General features: G+C 45.7%; 4 protein-coding genes across 4 annotated transcripts; 1 reads left to right on the forward strand and 3 right to left on the reverse strand.

Annotated features, from left to right (window-relative positions):
- Positions 1 to 56: 56 nt before the first annotated feature.
- On the reverse strand, positions 57 to 1,965 carry F5891DRAFT_985396 (uncharacterized protein; the record flags this gene model as incomplete). Its single annotated transcript, XM_041377584.1, has 11 exons — positions 57 to 201; positions 292 to 338; positions 390 to 417; positions 612 to 820; positions 852 to 854; positions 936 to 991; positions 1,180 to 1,477; positions 1,615 to 1,656; positions 1,689 to 1,703; positions 1,754 to 1,842; positions 1,908 to 1,965. The coding sequence occupies 11 exons, from the start codon at positions 1,963 to 1,965 to the stop codon at positions 57 to 59; spliced, it is 990 nt and encodes a 329-aa protein (XP_041219514.1).
- Positions 1,966 to 10,793: 8,828 nt separating this feature from the next.
- F5891DRAFT_1131100 (uncharacterized protein) lies at positions 10,794 to 14,172 on the reverse strand (the record flags this gene model as incomplete). Its single annotated transcript, XM_041364625.1, has 14 exons — positions 10,794 to 11,155; positions 11,212 to 11,250; positions 11,284 to 11,457; positions 11,479 to 11,496; positions 11,542 to 11,815; positions 11,914 to 12,056; positions 12,107 to 12,283; positions 12,343 to 12,438; positions 12,463 to 12,687; positions 12,743 to 12,902; positions 12,971 to 13,118; positions 13,355 to 13,533; positions 13,586 to 13,957; positions 14,011 to 14,172. The coding sequence occupies 14 exons, from the start codon at positions 14,170 to 14,172 to the stop codon at positions 10,794 to 10,796; spliced, it is 2,529 nt and encodes an 842-aa protein (XP_041219515.1).
- Positions 14,173 to 15,108: 936 nt separating this feature from the next.
- Positions 15,109 to 16,143, forward strand: F5891DRAFT_985398 (uncharacterized protein; the record flags this gene model as incomplete). The annotated part of the gene is made up of 4 exons (XM_041377585.1): positions 15,109 to 15,221; positions 15,271 to 15,318; positions 15,344 to 15,590; positions 15,628 to 16,143. 4 exons carry the CDS (start codon positions 15,109 to 15,111, stop codon positions 16,141 to 16,143), a joined length of 924 nt encoding a protein of 307 aa, XP_041219516.1.
- Positions 16,144 to 16,676: 533 nt separating this feature from the next.
- Positions 16,677 to 17,794, reverse strand: F5891DRAFT_985399 (uncharacterized protein; the record flags this gene model as incomplete). Its single annotated transcript, XM_041377586.1, has 7 exons — positions 16,677 to 16,736; positions 16,791 to 16,891; positions 17,030 to 17,064; positions 17,122 to 17,311; positions 17,361 to 17,475; positions 17,548 to 17,592; positions 17,720 to 17,794. The coding sequence occupies 7 exons, from the start codon at positions 17,792 to 17,794 to the stop codon at positions 16,677 to 16,679; spliced, it is 621 nt and encodes a 206-aa protein (XP_041219517.1).
- Positions 17,795 to 20,226: the final 2,432 nt, after the last annotated feature.

The following is a 20,226-nucleotide window of genomic DNA, read 5'->3' on the forward strand; positions in this document are numbered from 1 at the left end:
TGATGCCAGCACAGTGCAGGTTGTCCTCCATCGGATGTTCTACATTGTTCAGGACTTCATTGACATGGGCTGAATGTAGTGCTGCTGTGGTCTGGTTCGGTCCGGTTCAGAGGGTCCTGGATGAGAACCGAGAACTGGACCACAGAGAACCGTTCTCTGTGGTCCGGTTCGGTTTTTTTCTGGTCCGAACTCGAACTGAACCTGAAAATTTTCAGTGGTGAGCGCAAAAAAAACATCATTGAAATACTAGTTTACACATTGAGTAGCTACTCCAATGACATGGCTACATACCCCCCTCTGCCTCTGTAGCTGCTGATCCAAGAGCTAACTGATTCAATCTATACAAAATGGTGAGAATGAAATAAAACACAATAACAACCAATGCTTACCGTCGATGTTAGTGGGGAATGTGAACACCTGCGCATCTCGAGTGAGAGACAGTGGGCGAGAGACAGAGGGTGAGAGACAAAGGGTGAGAGACAGTGGGTGAGAGCAGCCAGCGAGCGTGTGAGACAGTGAGCGAGAGACAGTGGGTGAGTGAGACATGGCGAGCCAGCCAGCAAGAACAGCAAGCGAGTGAGAGGGGATGCGGTGAGGTGGCGGGCATCAACATAGGTGCAGGTGGCGTGGCGTGTGATGGGTTGTGCGCGATGGCGTGAGATTGAGCACCAGTCCCTGAGTCAAAGAGGTAGCGGGAGGATGCTGAAGGTAGCGAGAGGGCGCCGAACTTGATGGTGAGAGGGCTCCAAAGGTAGCGAGAGGGTGCCAAAGGAAGTAAGAGGGTACTGGGAGTTAGGTTGGCACGAGAGGTGAACCATGGCTAAAACTTGAACGAGGACCGACACACTCACAGACTGCGAACAATGGGCAACGACTTAGATCAGCATGGCTCGAGCTCAAATGAGGATAGAATTAGTACTCATGATCAAGGTCACATCATTCATGGCGAAGAGAGCATTGAATGTGAAGAACTGGCTGATTGCAGTGTCACCTGAGCCAAAGGGTATTGGGAACTACATTGAAGGCAGGAAATTGAAAAGAGACTGAAGGTGCTTGTTTGGAAGCATGCGCTGAGTATGATGCGCGCCTTGACAGATTCTGCCAGTAGTTGGTTGAACATTGAGTCAGCGGCACATTGTGACAGCAAGTCATGTGAGAGTTTGATTGATTAGTACTTACCTTTAAAAAGGCTAAAGGTAGCCTGGTTAACCAATAATGCAAATCCTGAAGACAACAGTTTGATGTGGAGACTGAAGTTGTCGCAGTCAAAGTCAAAGTCGCAGTTGAAGTCAAAGTCGCAGTTGAAGTTGATAACAGTTCGGAATGGTTCAGCAAGGCCAAACCAGAACGGGACCATTTGGGCAGACCTAGAACCGAGAACCGTTTTCCGGTCCGGTTCTGGCTGGTGTGAGAACCATGGACCGAACTGCGGAGAACCGGACCAAAAGTCCGGTTCGAACCATGGTTCTGGACTGGACTGTGGCAGCATTAGCTGAATGACAACCCAGCCACAAGAGTTGCAGTGCACCTATGCTTGGGATGACAACTTGATTGTCACTGGATGCATCAAATGCTCCTGTCATGCATAGAGCCAATGTTATCATGATCACCGACACAGATGTCATAAACAATAGCTAGTAGTAACTCATCGGTAAACTGTCATAGCATAGATATTGTCACAAACTCACAGGAAGAATGTTGACCTATGGCATCAATAAGCAATGAAGGGAAATGAAATGCAGTTCACACTGACATTGAGATGTAGAGAAATAATCTGCTCGTCAACATAGGCTGTCCCACTCCCAAATCGAAGTCCTCCATTAGATGTGCCAGTTTGGCCCACTAAGCATGCGATGTAGTGAATAGGGTGCTTGCAAAAGTCACAGCCTTATACTATGACCACTTACCTGTCCAAACGAGTTGTGCAGTCACACCAGTACTGTTGAATATGTTCAACATTGACATTCCTTTCTTCTATTTTCATTTGTTTGTGTCACGAGTTCCAAATACAAACCATTATTCGTTCCTAAATTCTAAGTCCTTTAAGCGCCCAGTCACAGCGCCTGTTTCTAAGAATGTGTTTACTGTTGAAGAAGTTCCTATTATTGCGTCTATTGTAGAATTACCAGAGTCACGTGATCTATCGGACAATGCCGAAGATGTTGACGTCATGCCTCGCGACACTCTTGGAATGTTCCAGAGTCTTACTGCAGCTGCGGCACATGTTATGACATCATAGTTATATATAGAATCATACGATACCTTTAATTATTCTGATTGGTTAGTTAGTTCATACTCAGTTTCGATCTCAGTTTCAATATGTGTATATAGGTAGCTCATCGTAGTCAGTAGTTCTTTAGTTCAAACCTCTTGTATCTCCAAGTGAGCAATACCAAGATGTACCTGCTGCCTATCTTCTTTTTGTGATTATTCTGTTGTTTGAGTCCTAGTCTCTGCCCAGCGTTAATTCGTTATTGGGTTGTGACAGTTTGTCATCACGGACTCTATACTTTGCCTTTTAATCTTTCTGTATCAGATTGTTTGTACCTCAGCGGTTCTATCATTAATGCTGAGGTACAGGGAATGTTTCTCTTTGCATGCCATCTTGTACTTACATTATTCTGTCCTTATACTCATTCTATAGGTATAATCATTATAGCGGTTCTATCATTAATGCTGAGACTCGTTCTATAGTGATCCTCCAACAGGTTATGAGCCCTGGTTCATTCTGAACCCTCACGAAGCCCATTGAATGAAATCTCTGTCTGCGCTATCCCGCTGCTCTCATAAGTCAGTCTTATCATATCCCTTCACATCAGCGGTATCGCGATGGGGAAGTTTGATCATATACCTGAATTGTTGGGATCAGAAAACTATGTCGGATGGTCGACGAAGATGCAATATGCACTTGCATGCGAAGACCTGTGGTGCCACGTAAATACAAATCCTGATCCTACGGACCTTCTCGGGCTCCCGTCAACCATGCCCGCTCCAGTGGACCCGTTGAACATCACCGCCGCAGAGCAAACTCTCATGCGTGAATGGCTTTTAAACGACATGAAAGCCAAAGATCTCATCACACATCGACTGAGTCCTTCTGTAGGAGCGTTAGTATCACGGGCACACACAGTCACTGCATGCTGTAAAGATACAACAATGCTAGATACTATACGAAGTAAGTGTCAGCACTATAAAAATGTTGTAGTGGTCTTGCACAGCCTAGTCTGCTATACTTGCTAGACAAGTGTGTTCGACCCGAGGGGTTTGCTATTGGAATAAGTCTATAGTCAATCGATAAACAGTCAAAAGTCCGAGCGCGAGAAACAGAATCTGAAGGTATAATTACGAGTCCAATGCCAAAGCGTCGGCCGATGTTTTCGGGTTTAGCGGGTTAGCGGGTTTCGGGTGTGGGTTCGGTGGGTTAGCGTCGGGTCAGGGAAATGATTGTCGGGTATAGCAAGCGGTATGCGGAATATCGATAATGACGGGAGTTTCGGATAGAAAGAGCGGTAATATTCGCAATGTCAATTAAGAACTACGAAAATATTGGGTTTGACCACAAAGCGTTGGGAAATGGCTCCCTACTACTTGGATGATGAATATGCTATGTGGGTACCAATATATATATAAGTATGTAGAAACCCAGAACCCTATAGGCGAAAGTAGTGGCTGAAGAATTTCGGGTCCGATGTACATGTAAATAAACACGAGGTGCTGCGGACTATGGGAAAACATGTAATAGCGCTGGCTACGACATGAGTCATGTGCGAAATAATCAACTACACACCTAGTGGGGCTAGCTGATGAGACAAGACACGGATAGGACAAGAGCGCGGGAAAAATGTCGGGTCTGACGCGGCCAATGTGTTGGGTCCGCTGGTCAAAGCGTCGGGTTCGGCGGGTATGCGTCGGGTTGCATCGGGAAGTGAATATCAAGCAACGAACATTTGACGTGATGCATGGAATAGCTGAATACCAGCCTAGCACGGGCTCGAGTGCTACAGCGCATGGCGTGGCAAACCTTAGCAGAACACTTTAACTGCATGGACACCAGTGCGCAATATCAGCTCCGTCAATGACTGGACGCTTTGCACATGAGAGACTCAGCCGACGCCACCGATTATGTTGGACAGCATGCTGTGATCTGCGAGCGACTTCGTGATTCTGGCACAGCACTTCGCGATGGTGATGCAATCTATAGCTTGCTGATTGGACTTCCGCAGATGCCTATATGGCAGCAATTCAAATCTATGCTCGAGCAATGGATGCACGACGAGGTGATGACAGCGGCCACAGGCACTGCCTCAATTTTTACTGTTGAAAGCTGCGTTTCTCGCATCACAGCCGAGGCCGCACGTCATGTGCACACAAAGGCCATTCACTCTCGTCCAGGGTCCGAGTATGCGAATGCAGCATCTTCGGCGTCTTCCAATATGATTGGCCCTAACATCAATGCCATCACCGGTCTCCGAAAGCATCAACACAATCCAGACGGTGTCTTTTGCACGACACCGGGTTGTAACAAAGGAGATCACGACCACGCGCACTGTTATGGTAAAGGGGGCAGAATGGAAGGACAGGCACCCTGGATGAGGAATAAGAGAAAGGATACGGCCGTTGCTGCTGCGGTAACCTCAACCTCAACCTCCACGTCTACACCCGCACCTGCACCCACTCCTGCTATCGCTGCTGCTGTAACCAGTCTCAACAGCCTGATGGCTGACATGTCATTCACGTCAGTCACTGAAATTCTCAATGATGTATCCTGCCTCACGTCACTGCCGTTCTCAACGATCCTGGATTCCGGGACAACTGTAACTCTTGTGAAGGACAAGCGTTTCTTCCATATGTACTCAACAGAGGGATCGGTTGCCGTTCGCACTGCGAACCATGGGATATTGGAGACGACTGGTCATGGTACATGTTTGGCCTGGTTGACCATTGGAAAGAACTGGTGTAGAAACAACAATACTGAGTGGAACAAATGATGCTCCTGACAGTATCTATAAAAAGTTGTGAGGTCGCGCGTTGCCTAGTCTGCGTTACTTGAGGAGACAAGTGCGTTCGACCCTAGGGGAAGCGAGTGCTGCAAAGATCTAGAGGTACGCACTTCAGCGAAGCGCGAGAAAGTGCAGGTGCGCGCAAGGCGCGGGAACACGCGCGCGTGCGTATGCGGAAATGATAGATAGACTAGACTTAAGTGATAATATGATGCAAGAGATGTGAGAGCGCAAGATCTAAAGGAATAGGTTTCTACTATGTTCTCCTAAGTAGTAAGTAAGTAGTAATAAGTAAATGGGAGGTAAAGTAAGGTGTGAAAGGTAAGTAAGTAATAGTATGTACTGCTGGCGCTTATATAGCGCGCCTAAGCGCGGTCATGCGGAGCCGAAGCGCTACCGAGTAGGTATGTAAAGATATATATAAGTGAGAATTCATGATAAAAATAAAGGTGGAATGATATGCTAAAAGAAATGGAAATATATGCACTAGAGGGCTTGGTGGACAGTGGATGGATGCTTCTGGATGGCTGGCGCTATAGGGCACGCAAGCGCGGGAACGCGCGCGCGCGTATACATCGCGAAGCGTGGGAATGGTGCGCGCATGGCGCGCGTTGCGCGGGAAAGCTGCGCCTCATATAGGAATTGCTGTGGACAGTACACAGAGTGGTGCTGCGAGTTGGTGCTGTATACTCCCTTAGTGGAAACTGCCATATCACGCCATGAGAGGCATGAGTCTCTACACCGGTTCCGCATCAAACTATCAAACTGTTTGCATGCGCCTAACACGATGCTTAACCTTCTTTCGGTCAGCTGTATGAACGCGAAAGGTTGGGATGTTGGCTTTAAGGCCAACATGACATGTGAACTGATCCACAAGGGAAGTCTCCTTGGGTCGATTCCTGCGACAGGAAAACTCTATGCATTAGACCTAGAATTCATACTTCCCATTGCTTCCTCATCGTCACCACTCCCTCTCTGTACAACCGAACTGTCCGCCTTCGCCCACGTCCCTCTCACCCTCGACCTATGGCATGCTCGAATTGGACACATCGGCAAAGATGCTGTCATGTGCCTCGGCCACGTTGCAAAGGGGATCACATTTGACTCCTCGACACCCTTGTCACACTGTTGAGTCGTGCATTATCGTGAAACATCCATGGCAGCCATTCCACATCTCGGAGACCAAACACTCTAGTGCATTCCTTGATCTGATACACTCCGATGTCTGTGGCCCAATTCCAACTTTAACTCCCCACGGCAAACATTATTTCATCATATTCTTAGACGATCACATGCACGCGCTGGATCTCCAGCTGCTCGCTACTAAGGATCAGGCTCTTGAAGCATGGCGCTCACTCCGTGCTCAATGGGAAAACCTCTCTGGGAGGTGCGTAAAGATCTTCCGGTCGGATAACAGAGGGGAATTCCTTAGTGATTCCTTCTCAAAGGAGCTCGAGGATGCCGGGGTTCAACGTCAATGCTCTGCCCCGTATGCTCATCAGCAAAATGGTAAGGCAGAGAGGGTGATGCGTATGATTGAAGGTCGTATGTATGCGATGTTGAACTTCGCGCATCTTCCTCCCTCACTCTGGGGGGAGGCTGCACTCACTGCATGCTACTTATTCAACCGAACAGAGTCATGAGCTTTGCCTGCTGGCAAGACACCCTACGAGATGTTGCACGGTTCCCAGCCTAATCTCAGTCATCTTCGTATCTTCGGCGCTCGATGCTTTGCCAGAATTCCCTCGGAGCTGCAGGAGAAACTCGGTCCACGCTCACGAAAAGCAATATTAATGGGTTATCCGCCCAGTGTGAAGGCCTGGCGCTGTCGCGATCTGACAACCGGGGCATTCTTTAACTCGCATGATGTAATCTTTGACAAAAACTTCACTGATAAGGCTTTTCCGGACAGTGATGAAGAAGATGAAACTCCCGCTCCTAGTATAGTGCAACCTGCTCCTGCCGCTCCACCACCAGCTCCTGTCCCCATGCTTCCACCACCAGCTCCTGTCGCATCTGAACCCCCTCATACTGGAGTCCTTTGTCGCTCTGGTCGTATACCAGTCCCCACAGAACGTGGGGAACTCCTTAAAAGTCGTGTTCAAGCTGACAAGACACGTCTACTGCATCAGCGCAAGCTCTGGGTGGCTCGCATTAATGGGGTACACCCCCCATCTTCGGACGCTGACACAGCTGAACCATGTATCGTCGTCACTCCGACCCACATGACCGGTCCTCCTCCACCTGCATCTATCGATCCAGATGCGATTGTGCCAGAGAACGAGGAGATAGGGTTCCCGGAGGTCATCGCAAACCTCATCATTGTCGAGGTTGCGGCCTTATCCATCCACAGTGACATGCGCTGGAACCCCCTCACTCCAGGGTATGACCTCGCTGTTCCACCTGCCACATATGACGAGGTGTTACAGAGACCAGATAGCGACAGCTGGCTGGCGGCGATGAGGAGAGAAATCAACCTTATGTCAGAAATGAACGTATACGAGCTAATGCCCTTACCTCCGGATCGACGAGCGATAGGATGCCAGTAAGTGCTGGAATTTAAGGTTGATTTGAAGGGGGGGCCTGTTTTTAAGGCCAGGTTAGTCATGCAGGGATTCTCACAGATTCCGGGTATCGACTTCGGACGTACCTTTGCCCCCGTCGCTAAATCTGCTTCCATCCGGGTCCTCGCAGCATGCGCAGCGGCACACGACTGGAAGTTAGATTGTTTTGATGCCAAGTGTGCCTTTCTCTGGGGAAAGCTCCAGGAGGACGTCTATATGCGACAACCTCCCGGATTCGAGCGACTCGGTCCAAACTCGATCCGCCTCGTCTGCCACCTCCTTTCGTCGCTTTACGGCCTGAAACAAGCAGCCTATGATTGGTACGAACTCTTGAGGGAAGTGCTAACATCACTCGGCTTTCGGAGATGCAAGGCCGATTATGCTGTATTCATCTTCAGCCACGTCAACAGCGAGGGGACACTTGTGGTCTGTACATAGCCTGGCACATCGACGATGGCCTTGCCGGGTCGAACAACCGTCGCTTCCTTGATCAAATGAAAGAAGCCATCGCCAAACATTTCGGCATCTCGGATCTTGGCCCAGTTTCAAAGTACCTGGGTATTCAATTCATCAGAGACCGTCGAATGCGAGAGTTGTGGATGCACCAAGAGGATTACATCCTCTTCCTGTTAGAAGAGCACGGCATGATGCAATGCAATCCTGTTGGCCTCCCCATGGACCCAAACTTCCCGTTTGGACGGCCGACGGACATACATCCTCACGTAGATGAGCTAGCAACTGAGTATCGCAAACTCGTAGGCAAACTCTTATATTTAGCGATGTATACTCGTCCGGATATCGCCCACACTGTCATGCGTCTCGCGCAGCACAACGCGTCTCCTGAACTTTGCCACTACGCAGCTGGGAAACATGTCCTCAGGTACCTTGTGGGCACTATCAAAATCCGGACTCACTATGGAGGTTCAGGCATCAACCCCACCTTGCATGGGTTTAGCGATTCAGACTGAGTGTCATGCCCTGCTGATTGTATCTCTGTGTCGGGCTACGTGTGGTTCTTCAATGGCGGGCCAGTGTCCCATTTGGCTAAGAAAAAATCCACTCACACTCTTTCGTCCACGGAGGCCGAGTACATGGCTCTCATGTCCGCAATACAAGATGGGCTATGGCTCAAATCATTTTTTGAATGCATTGCGGTCCCCATCACACTCCCTCTCCAGCTTTTTGCTGATAACGTTGGCGCCATAGCGTTGTCGAAGGAAGCGGCTAGTCACACTTGCACAAAACACATCGACCTCAGGTATCACTTCATTCGTCGTCACATCGAGGAAGGGATGTTCTTACCAATATGGCTCTCAACACACAAGAACGTGGCAGACATTTTTACCAAGATCTTACCGCGCCCACTATTCAATCATCATCGCGAGGGACTATCACTCGTCACACGTTGAGCATTGTACGTTGGAGGGGGCACATCACACGATGGATGCTCATTGAATGTCTTGTTGAGGGGGCGTGTTGAATATGTTCAACGTTGACATTCCTTTCTTCTATTTTCATTTTTTTGTCATCACGGACTCTATACTTTGCCTTTTAATCTTTCTGTATCGGATTGTTTGTACCTCAGCGGTTCTATCATTAATGCTGAGGTATAGTCTATGTTTCTCTTTGCATGCCGTCTTGTACTTACATTATTCTGTCCTTAGACTCATTCTATAGGTATAATCATTATAGCGGTGTCATGCATGGTATGTGATTCATACCATGTCAGATATATATAGAGAGTGATAAGGAAGATATGAGAGACTGTCTAGCCCTTTGTCACTAAGTTACCTCTCTATTTTTCCTTTATTTCATTGTCTTGTATTTTATTTCTCACTTTACAGGCTTATTTTACCTTGTATTTGTATCAAGCATGTGACCTTCTGTTTATTTCTCATTGTTTATTTTTATTTGGCTTCTTTCAGCCACCAAGTTTTGTATCTCTATTTATTTCTGACTGTTTATTTGTATTTGGCTTCTTTCAGCCACCAGCTTTTATTTGTCATCACATCATGTGACTGGGAAATATTCTGGTTTGTAACATTATTTAAGCTGACTCAGCATGTTTAGTCATGATTGGCCATGCTTTGTAACAACATTTAACATGACTCAACATGTTTAGTCATGGTTTGTCATGGTTTCTAATTTCTTTGTAAGATTACACTGTATTTGTAATGTACTTAGTAATAAGCTGATTCATCACCTGGTTTGTAAGCCACATTCTTACCAATCCATCTGATTAATCATGCTTAGTAAGGGGGTTCCCAAAAGGTATAAAAGGACCCCATTTTCACCCATGAAATACAATCCTCCCACTTGACTCTTATCTCAAACCGTGTGAGACCACTAAGACTTAAAGTGCAGGCCAATATAAGTGCCTTGAGGTAATCTAAGATATCATTATCTATTTTAAAGTTATATACTACCTTACAGGGGTCGACTATATAACTTTCATTATCGTTATTCTACTCTAGGTTATATACTACCTTACAGAGGTTGACTATATAACCATTGAACAGCTCTCATTCTAAGCTTTACGTGTATTCATAAGACTCTCCCTTTCAACGGAAAGTGAGACACATCTAAGGACGACAAAGTTGAAACAGACTTTCATAGGTTGAAACACGACCTACTAGGCTGAAACAAACCTAACGAATTTATCCAGAACACAGAACATTCCACAACAACTTCGTATAAGACTACACAAGAAGAGGACAACAAACTAAATCCTCCCAAGAACTCACCACGTTACCTCCCACGAAGTAGAAAAGTCGGAGACTGTGGACTTAAGGACTGGCAAGAAGTCTTCACCGTGTATAATTGTGTTGTCATTATACACAACTTTCATATAAGACCCTTAAGTAACAAGACAGCGGTTCTATCATTAACGCTGAGACTCGTTCTATAGTGATCCTCCAACAAGTACCAGTGACTGTGATGTATTACAGTCTTTAATTATAGGAAACCTTGAATACATTACTTCCACTAGCTTATAATACCCTGTTATATATCACTTCACTATAGACTGTGGGCCATTGTTGGCACAGGCTCGAGCTTCCTTCAATACCCCAGAATAAAGCTGTTCCTGAGATCTCTGTTTATATGAGATCTGGGTATCATAAGCATCATTTGTGAATTGGTGAATCTATAAACATCACTCGCAAGATCGGGATGGAATCTTAGCACATCTGTATAAACAAAATATTATTTTACAGGGTACAGGTGACCTCTAACAGTTGTGTACACTAGGTGGAGCATGGAGGGAAGGGACTCTGTCTGTCTCTTCTGCACTAACAGAAATTTCATCCACAACATCAATAGTCGATTCCACGAGCACTGGCACATTGTGCCATATACCTTGGAAAGACCTTCTCATATCAGCATGTAAACCCACTTGACGGAATGCATAGGCCTCAAGTCCTTCTTGTTCGGGTACCTTGTTGAGCTGGCGCATGGTCACATGGCTTGAGCATGCACCTATCTCCCATTCTAGGTATGCAAGTACTCTCTGCATCTCTTCAAGCAACAAGTCGACTTCCTCTGACCAATGAGCTGCGTGTGCTCTTGCCTTGCACCACTCAATATGGACACCTGCAACACAGAAGTTGTGTGAGTCCCTGTTCAACTGAATGCAATACATGACTCACAATCTTGAACCCTGTCATCCTTAGTGCAACTATTGTCGGCTCAGTGAGCTACCCATATCTATGATATCATACCTGTTCCTTGTGAATGACCACAAGAAAAGTCACCCATAGGCCGAATATCACCAGTTTCGAGTGGGCAAATTATTGCTTCCCAGCTGACCTTCTCAAGTTTGCGGCTGAGTGCAACAAGTGCAGCACGGGCACATCGATACTTGTTAACACTAGCATCTTTCCGAGCCTCAACACCTGCAATAGGGGCCTGTGCACGTGTGGAAGCAGCCTGGCCTCATATGTTCTTCTCCTTGAACTTGTACATGTGAGAGCACAGACGTAGATGGGACCTGACTTCATTTAGGGCGTCTAGGGCCTGAGCATAGCAAAGCTCCCACTCATTCTCATGGAGCCATTGATCACATTCAATATCGTTGAGGGCAGATGGCAGGTACAGAGGAAAATCCTGTGGCTTTAGAGATGTCGGTAGGGCAGAATTTGGACCTGATGAATGAAGGGCAGGTACTGTGGGAATGTATAGTTCTTGGATGCAAGCCCAAGTGTCAATCTTGCATTGCAATGTGTTGGTGTGGTGCATTAGTGTCTCTTTCTGCTTATCAGTGGGGTGTAGGGAAAGCTTGGCGATGTCACGACAAAGGCATTCCCTGTGTAAATGTGAGATTCACAAATCAACTGTTGTGTTGGTATCACATACTGCTGCTCTTCCAGATCTATTCCTGTACTGATAAGAACACTCAGTGATATGTCACAATGCAGTGAGAGGTTGATTCCTGCCTGCAACTCAGATGCCTCTGAGTCAGCTAGTTGTGAATGCATGGCTGCCAATGTGATGGCTGCAAAAAGTTAAAATTGTGATTTACATGTTAGCGAATGAATTACTTACACACAACGCGACTTTGAAAAGGATTGACATTTGCGCTATCTTCCTCCCAGGCCTCAACTTCACCCCTCCATGCTGCAATCAATACCGGATGAATTGTTGACTCCAGCTTGTCCAAAGCATGACAATGCTCAGTCTTCCACTTCAGAGCATCCACCATTTTACGTTTGAGAGTCCATCCTAGTTAGACAAAATTTTAAAGATTTGTACTAGTAAGAGATGAAAAGAAACAAACATACCAAGTGAAGCAATCTTTTTCCAGTTCCAATCGCCAAAGTAATCATCCAATGTATCGTGCTGAGTACCAGGGCCCATCTCCTTTGTACTCGAAGCAACTTAGTTTATGTTTGCCCAGCCACGTTCAGGTGCCTCACCATCCGTATGCCCAACAAATTTGCCGAAGTTCCAAGAAAATGTGATTTGACACTCTTCGATGTGTGCGCCAATATGGAACTTTGGGACAAAATAATGAATATTGAGAGTTTCATGAGGAAGGTGGAGGTGAGTTGGCATTGTCTCCATTTGGGCCCAAAACTTCTTTGACCACTGGCATGCAATATCATAAGAGACATTGAGGACTGGTACTGATGAAGCCACCAAGGTAGATAATACAAGATAGTCCATGAAGAATAAGTCAACCAATAACATTATTTTCCCCCTTCTGGAGGTCACCAACACCATTTGGACGTTTCATGTCATGTTGGGCACAGTCCATGGTGCCTACCTCAGTGGCAGCTAGACCATGTGAAGATTTTGTGTCAGCCATATTGATGGCATTATGGCTGACACAAGTGCTGCACTGCATGAGATCAGTAAACTATTTTGTATTCTGCTAATGTAGCAGCTCACCTCCTGCCGCTCAGTCACCTGATCATTTAAGTATGACTTATACTCCCTTTCGTCAACAAAATAAGCCCAGCCAGTGTTCGAGCCAGGATCTACCCAGTCACTCGAGACAGCTTTCCTTTTGAGGCAGAAGTTTGCATCTATGGTGATGAAAAGTGCATAACACCACCTGGAGTAAACAGTTAGCCTCTCACTTATATTTCATTGCACTATTTGCGCTGCTCACTTCAAGTTTGGTTCAGCACTCTCCCAGTGGAGCAGCGCGCTCTGGCAGGACAAGACGGGAGTGGCAGGTGTCCTAGCTCGTAGTCGGTAGTCCTTGCATGTGTCGTAGTCTGTCCTCAATAAACAGAGCCGTAGCCTCCCGCTATAGAGGTTTGGCCTTGGTTCCCCTTACAGTCCTACCCATTACACCAGCCTTCAGGTAAGTTCCTCCCAGGCTGAGGGCATGCAGGACATATTACAGCAAGCTTGCCTGCTTGTGTGGCAATGACACCACTGGGATCATGTCCTCTACCTGCCCACTGAAGCTGCCGCAGGTGCCTCCATTCATGGACCATACACATGAATGGCGCATAACGATCCTGAAAAAGACATTTTTAAGAAAAATCAGAGATAAACAGAGATTTTATGCACCCTAATTGCCATTAAACCAGTACTGTTGCTACACCTTGCTAAACTGTGGTAAAACTTGTGTGTGGTGACCTTCAACTTGAATGAGAGAAGATGATAAAGCCTTAGGACGCTGAAAGTAGCAGCTGTTTGTGGATCGGTGGTGGTGGCTGGATACCATCGGGCACAAAGAAGTTGTTTGTAGCGAATTTGTGCCGTCTTGCACTCACAAAAATCTAGTTTAATTTCATGAATACCATTGACATCAATCACCACAAAGTCATTGCTGAAAGAAGGTTGTGGATTAAGACAGTGATTGCCTGGGTTGTGGCCCAATTGAACACACAAGCCAAGTTTTTTGAGTGATATATGTTCAAAAAATAAGCCATTCCACTTCTATAGACTTGTCAATCATACAGTTGTGGTTTACTATGACTCGAAACACTTACCTCTACAATGTGTAATGGCAGGCAGTGATGATGTTCAATGACACACTCTTTGCAATACATCGCCATCCCAAAGCATTCCTTGCACCAAAAAGACAAGTCAATACTTCCGCATTGACAATGACTTCGTTGGCCCTCAAATCCTCGCCCCTCAAGATGAAGCATCTCATCAAGAAAAGCCTGGCACTCAGGGATCCATGTAAGTAAAGGTGTATCTTATTAATTCAACATTTAACCTTCCAAAATGTAGTTGAGTGGTATGGAAATGTACAGCTGCTGTGCGTTTGCGTTTCTCGTGTGGCAATTCTTCTGACTCATTCTCTCCAACAGCATCAGGAGGTAGCTCATTCCAGTAATCATCTGCGAAGTTTTCTGGAGCAGTACTGCTGACAGGATGGGTCTCATTGGGGGTGGATTGACTGAGGGAAATATATTCTGTGTGCAGACTGGTGCGACCATTTGAAGAAAGACTATATTCACACAAACATTGAAGTGGGATTGCAGGTGTAGCAATCCGATGGCTGAAGCGCTCAATACTGAGTTTAACCACCTTTGAAGGGCGTGACATGACTAGGATGCAGAGATAGATGAATTGATTATGCTAACTGTTGGATTGTAAGGTATAATCCATGACTCTGGTGGTTGGATGTGTGGATCCATGGACACTACCAATAGCGATGGCAGTGGTGGCAGCAGTGATGACTGCTTACACTGGCAAGAATAAGTGTGGGATGCGTGCGTACAGGAAAGGTAATAGGCAGGACTGAAACAACAGGATTCTCCAACATGTCAACGAATCAGATAAAAATAGCTCTGAGTCGGGCCATGGGGCCATCATGTTGACACATAGTCTCAGTGACCTCTGGCTGTTCAAAATATATTCAAGTGTCCATTAAACTCTAGAGAGTTATAATGCAAAGAGAACAACACCAACGGTAGTACTAGTAGGTACATACCCCAATAGAACATTGATTTTGAATGGCATCCAGATCATGTTCTGAAACTCAGCAGTGAATATTGCGAATCATGAAGTGTGTAAATCCCTTGCATTAGTAATGGAGCTCAAGTCTTGCCAGGTGCAAGAATCACTCATACTAACCCATGCGTAAATCTCCCTTGCATATTGAACCACTCATGGGACAGCCTCATTTGTATAACTCTCCTGAAGAGAAGGCGCAAGCTACTCGGCACTATCAAAAAGGTTATATTGAAAGGTGCGTTGTCATTATAGCTAGCTACAACTCTACTTAATGAATGTATTAGGAACCGCAAAAAAGCACAAGCTAGTGATCAAGAAAAGTGTCATCAACTGTAAGCTGCATTATAAATTTTGTAGGCTTGTACCAACACTTAACGTCACATATAGACACGACAAGTCAATAAACATAGACCAGAAGCTATTTATGATCATTGGCAGGTCCTTGTATGAGTTTGTCGAAGGCCTGTGTCGCACACTCATTGAGTGTGAGGACTCAGAAGTCCAGGAGGTATTCCAACACATTCAAGCAGTATTCAGTACAGTAGAGGACCTAGAAGAAGAGGCGAGTGAACTTGAGAATGGTGTACTGATGCATGTCCGAGAGGTCACTCCCTATCCTCCCCATGCCTCCACAATTACAGCCAGCTGCTACAAGTAACAAGCAGCCAACATCTGGTGATATTCAGATCTTGTCTCTACAGGAACTCCTTGATCGCCCTGACATGAACTTACCATCTCCTAAGTCACTGTCTCCACAATCTGGGCCAACCATCACATCACCACATCTACGCCGATTCCTTACATCGCCCTCAAACACTTACAATTTCATGCCTATCAGGCTTGGACTGAATGGCCCAAACACCACTTGTGACTCATTGCCTCTCACTGAGACTGCGCCACAGTATTCCATGACTACAACTGCTCCCCCTCAGCCAATTACTCCCTCTCAGCCACTGACCACTCCCTCTCAACCAACCGCTCCTCCTCAGCCAACCGCTCCTCCTCAGCTAATCACTCGTCCTCAGCCAACCACTCTCCCTCAGCATAAACGAGCTGTGAAATGCACGCAAGGCAGCAACCTCTCCAATTCAGCCATAGATGGGGATGAAGAGGAAGATGTTGGTCATGGAAAACGGCAGCATTTCCAGTCTAAATGAGCTGAAGAGGCTAATAATATTGGCAGTTCATGCAAGTCTGCAAGGAGATAATGATCATTGTATTTATTAATGTACATACCATACATCTTGTTTGCCACGTAGTTTTGCCATCATTAATTGAATTTGTTGTGTCTTGAATTTTATGACTGTTCAAATGTTCATGGCTGCCTCAAGCATGCACACTTGGTGAAATTCTGAGCTGATTTTTGTTAACATGTTGTTTTCACTTGTTTAAATACACAAGTCTTACTACTTGACTACTGGTTGCTTGCACTGGACTTGTAAAAATTCAAAGCACTTGTCACATGATGCAAGCCACATGGCACTTTTTCCTCGAGTGGCTGTGTCAGTCGAGGAAAAAGTGCCACGTGCTCAGTACTAGATTTGTGGCCAATCGGACCTGATCAGATCATCCATCTGAATTTGCAGCCAGGCCTGGGACCTGATATGTCAGCAATAGAACCAAGGTACCCGGACTGAGAAGGCCAGGCAAGTGCCGAGACCAGAGGATAAGAGGATCCATCACTGATATATCACTTACTATGCATCATAGGTGGACTATGGGCTGTTGGATATGATGTATTAGACCAATCCTATAGATCATAGTATTTTGATATATCAAAATCACTATATGGCCTGGCAGTCACCTGCACAATGGCAGCCTCTAGCATATCTGGGCTAAATGTGAAAGTGGACAAGGGATGACCATCGTATTGATATACAGAGTACTCAGTGGAAAGATTTAAGCCTAATGATGTCATGATATACCCAGAAATCAAATATTAGGTGAGGGATTGTAGCATGACAGCAAAGGGAAGGTTCTAACTCATCCGCAGTTGAGGGTTCACTAGAGGTATTTGCAGTGAGTGAATAGAAAAATAAATACCCGCTACTGACTGGATATCCCAAAGCATGTCCAATCTTGTGTAAACAGTGGATCATTTGATTTTCATAAATCATGAGTACGAACACACACACTGTTTGCCAGTCATTAGATGTCCACTGGGGCCACTGCATAATTTCCACTGCATTGATGGTTGCAACACAGAGATGGGAGTCAGCAGACTGTTGGTTTGCATGTCAAACACAGCTTCTGTGGTCACAGCCAAAAGCGAGCATTGCACAAAATAGACTTCAACAATATATTGATCAATAACAGAAATGTTTGCTGCAAAATTTTTGTTGACATAGCAGATTTACAAATAAGCGCAACTCACTAGTATTATGAACTTCCCATGTTACTGGCACAGCAACCTCTTGTTGTATGGAAGGCTCAATGTTCAATAACGTAGAAAGCATAAGGATGACACCAGGGTTACCAGAAAAGTTAAACTATTGTAAAACAACTGTCAGTCAGATTCTGCAGCACCCACAAATTGTCTTGGAGAATTTTTACATTGTTACTTGAAGATGACCAGCTCCATTCAAGCACTTGTACTTGGTCTGACCCTATAAACATTCCTAAATAACAATGAAATCTCATTAGCTATGATGACATACAGGGGTAGCTTGCGCCCATAGAAAGAAAAATTCCTTGTGCAATTGTGGAATTTACATAGACCATGCCAGCACTCACAGAGTATGTGATATTTGGAAGTAATGCACAAGATGAACTTATCATTGTTGCGTTCACAGTTGCATTTGCTGCCATAGAGTTTGTTTGTGGGGCATCATAGATTGTATTGTTGGATAACCCTACAGAGACCAGTCTGGGTAATTGACTGACAGCTGGCAAAGATGCGGTGATGGTTGCCCAATTTGATGTAAAGATATTGATATCCATCCAATCATTTGGCTATCCTCGCTTTGTTGGCATAGAAGTTGCCATGGAAGTATTGAATGTTTTAAATTGTAGCAGAGTGGAAGAGGTGATATGCAGCACAGAAATACTTGCAAGGTAGGCAGTCACAGCAGAAATCGCCCACCATGAAGTAGGGATTTCAATTTGTCGCCAGACACTGCCAAGTGCAGTGCCAAGGCCTGCCCATGCACCATATATATTGTGAATGGCAGTCAATTTTTGATGGTGTGCTAGCATTCTTGACATCACAAGCCGTTGGGTGAGGAAGAGTAGAACAGCCGTGTAAATCTAGATAAAGTCCTTTGACTGGTATACCTATTAGCAGGTAAAGGAGGTCACATGCTGTGTAAAATGCTTGCAATGAAGCACTAAGTACCACAGGCCAAAAATTGGTGTTCATTTGTGTGAATGGAAGGGTCACGCAATGTTCCCAATGAAAGGTATAAGATATTCCAAGGGCTACGTGTATCACAAGCAGTATGGCATGCAACGTGTAACATGTGCCAGCGAAGGATGCTCCATTGTGTGTATTTCCTGGAAGCTTTTTCGAGTGAGATTTCCAGGACACTGGAGGAGATATAGCTGTTAGCATGCAACATCAATTAATGTGATAATGGCATACCGAACCAAGTCATCAGTGACTGAATAGAAGGATGGTTGGCTGATGTGAACCACTTGCCGACTTGAATGATCCATGTTACCAGGGAGGAAGACAGAGGTGGTACAGTACTATTAGTAGTATGAATGAACAGGTCCACATCTATATATTTATTATCAGTGAACCAGTGAGTCCGTGGACCGTGGTATTGAAACCATGGCTATTACAATCAAGCACAATCACATTGTCGCACTGCAACACCATAGATACATCAACATTGATGAAATAGATATCAATGATCAAAATACCATCCAGTGTTCACTGGCACCCTTGAACATTATCTGGAGTTGTCCCCCATGAACTGACACATGGCATCATTCCACAGGTCCAGACTCACGTGAAAGCGAGAGCGCTTGTAGCAACACTGCCTCTGCCAGCAAACACCCGCTCGCTCAGCGTTCAGCCTAGGCCAGGTGTTAGCCATTCAATCATCGCAATAGCCAGCCACTAAAATGTGCTTACAGGTGGTGTCTCAATTGGTGGGTAGCCCAACCTGTCCGAGGGCCATGCTGGGTTTGGTGTCAGGGCCATTGGAAAATGCAACAGACAGGTTTTGTGCCTGTGGGCACAAGGAAAATGTTGCGCCACTGTGCTGCAGTATCTGTCACAAAGACGCCATTACTACTACACGGCCAAGTGCCACTTTGGCCCAAACAGAGGTAGTGCAAAAACACATAGCAACACGTGGGTTCGATTACAGCCTTGCCAACAAAATAATAAATTTAACCTACATCCAAACCATAGTAAGGATGTGACACAGTGAACAAGGTGCTTGCGAAAGTTACAGCCTCATATGACCACTTACCTGTCCAGATGAGTTATGCAGTCACCTGCACCATGGCAGTCTCTAGCATATCTGGGCTCAACGTGAGAGTGGACAGGGGAGATAACCCCCGGATTGAAATACAGAGTGGTCGGCGAAAAGACTTAAGCCTAGCGATGTTATGATATACCTAGAAATCAAATATTAAGTGAGGAATTGTAGCATGGCAGCAAAAGGCAGGATTTAACTCATCCGCAGTTGAAGCTCTCAAGGATGGCATGCAACATGTAACATATGCCAGCAGAGGATGATCCATTTAGTGTATTTCCTGGAAGCTTTTTCGAGTAAGATTTCCAAGACACTGGATGAGACATAGTCATTGACATGCAATCCAATTAGCATAACAATAACATACCGAACCAAGTCCTTGGCGATTGAAGCAGGATAGTTGTCGTCTGTGGCTGACATGAACCACTTGCCGACACCGAAGGGATCCAGTGGTCGTGAAGTTACCGGGGAGAAAGACAGAGGAGGAGGCGGCACAGTACTATTAGTAGTATGGATCAATAGGTCGACGTCCATATATCTGTAATATTGACGGAATAGGCATGAATGATCAAAATACTATTAATTAGTAGTATCCGCAACGTTCTCGGGCTCCGGCACCCTCGAACATACGCAATTGTCTCCATTGTGTCCACTCGAACCCCATGAATTGACACACATGACGTCATTCTCTCCAGCGGTCTGGATATGCATATAAGACAAAGTTGAACGCCTCTATCAAAGTCAACAATCGTTGCCCAATTACAACCAACCACGCAATCAAAATCTATACATCAATTCTAGTTAACAGTCAAC

This window comes from Suillus fuscotomentosus, assembly GCF_016647785.1.
Source record: "Suillus fuscotomentosus strain FC203 chromosome Unknown F5891scaffold_87, whole genome shotgun sequence".
In the NCBI taxonomy this organism is placed as follows: Eukaryota; Fungi; Basidiomycota; class Agaricomycetes; order Boletales; family Suillaceae; genus Suillus; species Suillus fuscotomentosus.